This window comes from Rattus norvegicus, chromosome 9, assembly GCF_036323735.1.
Source record: "Rattus norvegicus strain BN/NHsdMcwi chromosome 9, GRCr8, whole genome shotgun sequence".
In the NCBI taxonomy this organism is placed as follows: Eukaryota; Metazoa; Chordata; class Mammalia; order Rodentia; family Muridae; genus Rattus; species Rattus norvegicus.
The window spans coordinates 30,640,384-30,646,601 of record NC_086027.1 but is presented as its reverse complement, the minus strand read 5'-3'; the positions used below and the strand labels follow the sequence as shown (position 1 = coordinate 30,646,601).

General features: G+C 42.9%; 1 protein-coding gene across 1 annotated transcript; it reads right to left on the bottom strand.

The window, feature by feature from the left end:
* Window positions 1–2,270: 2,270 nt before the first annotated feature.
* Il17a (interleukin 17A) lies at window positions 2,271–5,758 on the bottom strand. The gene is made up of 3 exons (NM_001106897.1): window positions 5,674–5,758; window positions 4,377–4,588; window positions 2,271–3,117 (listed from the first exon to the last, which is right to left on the bottom strand). Exons 1-3 carry the CDS (start codon window positions 5,698–5,700, stop codon window positions 2,880–2,882), a joined length of 477 nt encoding a protein of 158 aa, NP_001100367.1. The 5' UTR covers window positions 5,701–5,758; the 3' UTR covers window positions 2,271–2,879.
* Window positions 5,759–6,218: the final 460 nt, after the last annotated feature.

Here is a 6,218-nt window from a genome sequence, read left to right as displayed (position 1 = left end):
GAGAGATTAGTATTGTCATCCGACAGTAGACCAGGTCTCACAAGAGTGTCCTGACAGGATGGGCTGTTCTAAAAGAGCCTGCTGCCCCCTCTTTATCTCACTCTCTGTTCCTTCGTGTGGATTCCATTTGCCATGAAGCCTTCACCAGAAGCTGCACAGACGCAGGTGCTGTGGTTTTTTACTCTAGAGCGGTCAGTGAAATAAATCTCCATTCTTAATAAACCACAGAGCCTCAGGAATTTTGTTACAGTTATAATAGCAACACTAAACAAAGACAAAAGGCTTTTTCCTAGTGCCTAAATCCTGGTTAAAAACTAATATGAAATAATGGTTCGGGGCTACAGGTACATTTAGTGCTGCTCCTAGAACTTCCATTCTGGAAAGCCCAAAGAAATGAGCAGCAGGATTTTCAGTGGTGAATTTTGAAACCATCAAGGCAGGAGCATGGCAGCATTCAGGCAGGCATGGTGCAGGAGGAGCTGAGAGTTCTACATCTTCCTCTGAAGGCTGCTAGGAGAAGACTGGCTTCCAGGCAGCTAGGGTGAGGGTCTTAAAACCAATGCCCACAGTGACACACACTTCCTCTAACAAGGCCACACCCACTCCCACAAGGTCATACCTCCTAATAGCGCCACTCCCTGGGCCAAGCACATTCAAACCACCACAGTGCGTGTGTGCACACACGCGTGTGCTTGTGACAGGCTGGCTATCGGCACCAAACTGAAAGAGCACAAGGTGCTAGTGACAAGAGGAACTGGAGAAGTTGCCCACTGGCTTTGGGATTAGAATGAAGGAGAGGGAGGCTATGGACCTCTGCATGATATTGGACTTGCTAGAGAGTAAAGAGTGAAGGCTAGTGAGACAGCTCAGCGGGTAAGGACACCTGCTTCCTTTTCCCAAATAAATTAACTCAAAGAAAAAGCAGAGAGCCTGTGGGAATGGCTGGAGAAAGGTCCCTGAACTGGCATGAGAACAGGCTGGAGTGTGGGGGCTGGGATAACTATGACTCAAAGCTTGAAACCGACCTGTAGGCAAATATGACTCAGTCTATTTTGCTTGTGTTGAACAACTTTTATTCTTGAGGCTGGCACTTTCCTGCCAGTTCCCTTCTGGGTACTTGGGTGCCCTGAATGAGAGGCAGAGGCCAGATCTGAGAACCAAAGCTCTAAGAAGGAATTCTGTCCTGTCCTGATCTCCGACGGGCCTTGGTCATCAAAGCAAGGACTCCTATTTTGAAAACAGAGTTTCCTTGAAGAATTTCTTTTATGTCAAATATCAGGTTATAGTTTGGGAAGTTACCACCCCCCCTTTTGATTTCTAGCAGTGATGTGTCTTTTCCCAGGACCGCTGCTATTTTTGCTTAATTTGTTGCAGAATGCTTTTGTTCAAATGTTATCACCTTTCCTGGTTTCCCATCCATAACCCCCTATCCTATCCTCCTCCCACTTCTTCTATAAGGGTGTTACCCCATCCATCCATCTACCCCTTCCAGTCTCCCCACCCTGACATTCCCCTAAGCTGGGGAAATCCAGTCTTGGCAGGATCAAGGGCTTCTTCTCCCACTGGTGCCCAACAAGGCCATCCTCTGCTACATATGCAGTTGGAGCCATGGGTCTGTCTATGTGTACTCTTTGGATGGTGGTTTAATCCCTGGGAGCTCTAGTTGCTTGGTATTGTTGTTTTTATGGGGCTGTGAACCCCTTCAGCTCCTTCAATCCTTTCTCTAACTCCTCCAATGGAGACCTAGTTCTATGGTTGGCTGCGAGTATCCACCTCTGTATTTGTCATGCTCTGACAGAGCCTTTCAGGAGACAGCTGTATCAGGCTCCTGTCAGCATGCACTTCTTGGCATCTGCAATAGTGTCTGACTTTGGTGGCTGTATGCATATGGGCTGGATCCCCAGGTGGGGAACGCTCTGAATGGTCATTCCTTCAGTCTCTGCTCCAAACTTTGAGATGTTCTTGATAGAGGGTGGTAGCTACACTCTCTTTGTACAGGCTAGCTACATTCTTGATCCTCAACTTTGATTAAATCCAAAGATGTGGAACCTATACACAGGAGGGACTGATTTTAGGGAAGTCTCTCTCTCTCTCTCTCTCTCTCTCTCTCTCTCTCTCTCTCTCTCTCTCTCTCTCTCTCTGTGTGTGTGTGTGTGTGTATGTATGTATGTAAGCAGGCACCTATGGAAAGGACTTATCGCCTGTGATCCCTCTCTCCAGCCCCCGCCCCTGCCACCACTTTTGATAAGCACAAGAAAAGAAATTTTCTTCCAAAAATTTATTATAGTGATATTGTTACAAGGTTTTTAAACACACAGTAGGAAGCTAAATTGCCCAATTTTTCGAAGCCTCAATAATTTAAAAACATAAAACGAGGTTTGACTTTCACACCATTCAGAGGAGGGAACCTTAAATAAGCAAATAGTAAAACTGAAATTTCAATTAATATTTAATATTATTTAGGACTTCCTTAGGTAGATCTGATAATCATGATCTTAGCACTTAAGAAAAATAAATAGACCCATAAATAGCTCATATAAATATAGGTTTTACCTTTTAAATAATAAAATTTCTTAGTCTTGAATTTTGTCTTCTGCATTAAGAAACATAATAATAATGTAGATAATTCATTAAAATAACTTATGCCTCAAAGTTATCTCGGGATAGAGTAAATACATAAATAATTTAAAGCCCACAGAAAAACAAGAAGCAATTTGTATCCCCTCTGCGCCTTCTTTTCAGGGTGGAAGGCAGACAATTCTAACCCCGCCTTTAAATCCATATCACTTGCTGAGATTCAACTGTGAACTGTTTTAAAAAGACAAGGAAGTTTGCAGAGAAACGCAGGGGTTTCTTAGGGGCTAGCCTCAGGTCTCTGTTTAGGACGCATGGCGGACAATAGAGGAAACGCAGGTGCAGCCCACGCCCACCAGCATCTTCTCCACCCGGAAAGTGAAGGGGCACTTCTCAGGCTCCCTCTTCAGGACCAGGATCTCTTGCTGGATGAGAACAGAATTCATGTGGTGGTCCAACTTCCCCTCAGCGTTGACACAGCGCTGGTGGCGGCACTGTGCCTCCCAGATCACAGAAGGATATCTATCAGGGTCCTCATTGCGGCTGCAGGCGAGACAAAAGCCAGGAAGAAAGTGAATTCCAGGGAGAGTGGGAGGGAGAAGAACATATTACGACACATATGTGCACCGCAAAACCTCTACATGTTAGTTGCTGACTTTGGCTAGTCCGAGAATTTGGATTCTTCCCTTTCCATCCTTTTTCTCCCGGATTCCTCATTTCTCCCTCCTCCTCTTTTGCAGTGATAAGGAGCAAAGCCAGTGTCTTCCACATGACAGACACCCATTCCATCACGGAACTGGACCCACGGCTTCACAAACTTGAATTTTAAAGTTTATGAAGTGCTTTAGAAAAATATCGTTGAAAGATATAAACAGAATAAGCTAAAAGGCCACAGTGAGGACCGAAACTTAACATTGAGAGATACATTTTAAGGGTACATTTGATTGACAGGAAATGACAAAGGGACAGATGACCAAGGACTAAGATGGCTGCTCATCTGACTTGGTGACATTGGTCTTTGAAAGAAGGAATGTCAGAATTATATCTGAGAACACTTAGGGGGATGGAAACCAACGATTGTGTGAAAAGCTAGAAACAATGACTAAAGTCCCTTTATAATCTCTTCCTTGTCTCCTTATAATGCCTGAATAAATAGTTCACTTAGACCTTTGAATTGATTGTCCTTAGTACTGGGCAAAGGAGAAATCCTATAGGCAGAAGGATCTACAGGTTCCTTGCCATTGAAACCCATTTATATAAATTCAATCGATCAAAGTACTGAGCTCTTTATAGGGTCTGAATAGTGTATTCCAGTGCTGGGATTGGAGGTCAAGTCAACTCACAAAGGAGAAGTATTCACCAGGATACTTCCTCTATTAGCCATTTAAGCTTTATTTTTCTATGTCTTCTTCAGGACAGACCCAAAAACTCCTAGTTAATTAAACATTATTTTCAGCAAATCTCTTTAATTGTAGGTCTGGTAGAAAACGACTTACATATCCTGATTTCCAAAAAGTCAGCAATCAACATGAGCTCTCAGAGATGCTAGAATCATAGTTATCATTAATTTGGGTTGATCTATGTCATTAGTGACAACTAGAACAGGTTAGGGTGAAGCATTCCCTGCTCTATCCAAGAAGCCTGTAGAGGAAGCTTTGAGAACCATTGCTTAGCACAACGGTCCTTCTAGGTCTCTGAGGATTCTGAGAGGAAAAAATAATGATGTTCAGGGTAGGCGTGATGCACCAAAGAATGGAAAAACACAGATTTTTTTTTTTTTTTGGTTTGGAGCTCTTACGTACCTCAGAGTCCAGGGTGAAGTGGAACGGTTGAGGTAGTCTGAGGGCCTTCTGGAGCTCGCTTTTGAGCTAAGGGAGTTGAGGACTTTCAGGTTGACCTTCACGTTCTGGAGAAAGTTATTGGCCTCGGCGTTTGGACACACTGAACTTTGAGGGATGAGTACCGCTGCCTTCACTGTAGCCTCCAGGTTCAGTAGCAGCAACAGCATCAGGCACTAGAAGGGAAAATAGGTGATGGGAGATTGGATTAGTATATTTTTTCCTGATAAATTCATTATGATGAGTATATAGCTAACATATACTTGTCTGGTTAACTCCTATAGGAAACATTCAACATTCTGGAAAGATCTATACTACCATGTAAGTAACTTTAAATTTAAAAACTTTCAAGATGGCCAAAATCATGCTAAACACATAGAATTTATTTTATTTTGAACCAGTTTTCTACATTCTTTTTGTGACTGAGGACAGACATGCTATGTCTTAGACAACAGTGGTCTTAGTAAAAATGTCAGCTTATGTCATCTCATCAGTCTGCTGGCTCATGAGTCAATGGGAGGCTAAATGACCTCGATTTTCTTATCCTTTGAGACTAGTGTTCTTAGTCACTCTTTCTGTAAACCTTGTGTGCAGTCAAACATGTATCTTGGAGGAGAGGGCTGCAGAAAACCTATGGGTTGTCAGCATTCATGTTAGAATTAGAAACCGTGTTCATACACCAGCTATCCTCCAGAAAGAAACCTTGTTTTCTTAGGTATATTTTCCGGTTGTTCTAAATTTAGCATGCATTGATTCTATAGTAAGACTTGGATTTCAGAACATACTTTTAAGTTAAGTATTTAAAAATTATAAAGCTTTATTCAGAAGGAGAGTTATACATACATCACATGGTTTGGATCTCCTAAGACTTTGGTACAAAACAATGGAGCAAAAGTTGCTTACAAAAAGCTTTCAAATCTGCAAGAACAGTAACCCACTTCATAATGTCAAATCCTTTGCACTCAGAAAAATAGACTTTTGACAGACAGTCTTTCTTATTGCATAGTGTCATGTGACATTTCTTATGTGGGTTAGTTTCATCAGAGCTACCTTTCAGTTTTAACCTAATCTTTCTGACTGATGCTTATCAGTTCTTGAAAATGCTGTACAATGATTTAGGCATCTATCAAAGGTTTCATTTCCAGGTCTACATATACAGATTCATGGACCTCAACAGTTGGAGTCGAGCATGTCATACCATGTGCAGCAACACAACCTGGTCTCAATCAGCAAGCGCCTTCTACATTAGTGCAGGACTCACCATGGATGGAATTCTCCGGGGACTCATGGTCGCTCGTCCTGATCAGCTGGTACGGGATGAGCTTGTGCCTCGTGTGAGGTGGATGAAGTGTAGTGCTCCCTTCTCTCTTTTTATAGGGTTTTGCGCCCTCTGTGGTCACTTACGTCGAGAGTGGGTTAGGGGGCGACACCATTTGTGTAAAGGTTCCATCCTCAAATGAGGTCAGAGCAGAACCACTGCTTTATGACGGGTAACATCTGTCTCTGAGGGTAGATGGGAAGGGCAGAAGTTCACGATGCAAAGAAGGATGACTTGTTGGGAGCCGAACAGACATGCTTTGCTGTGGTTCAGTATCCTGTGTGTAGGGACATATCTGAAGCTGTTGCAGAGATAGGCTCCATCTTTTTCTATTATTTATTTATTTATTTTTATTTTATTTTTTATTTTTCTGGAGTTGAGGACCGAGCTCAGGGCCTTGCGCTTACGAGACAAGCACTCCACCACTGAGCTGAATTCCCCAACCCCGATAGGCTCCATCTCAATAGTTCCTGAGTCCCTTGACAGTC

What these genes read in the sequence shown, in the direction of transcription:
- Il17a (NM_001106897.1), bottom strand. Translation starts at nt 5,700, where the DNA reads ATGAGTCCCCGGAGAATTCCATCCATG. An exon ending in CCCGGAGAATTCCATCCATG is followed by an intron (nt 4,589 to 5,673) that starts GTGAGTCCTGCA and finishes TTTCCCTTCTAG; the next exon opens with TGCCTGATGCTGTTGCTGCT. An exon ending in ACTTCACCCTGGACTCTGAG is followed by an intron (nt 3,118 to 4,376) that starts GTACGTAAGAGC and finishes TCTCGCCTGCAG; the next exon opens with CCGCAATGAGGACCCTGATA.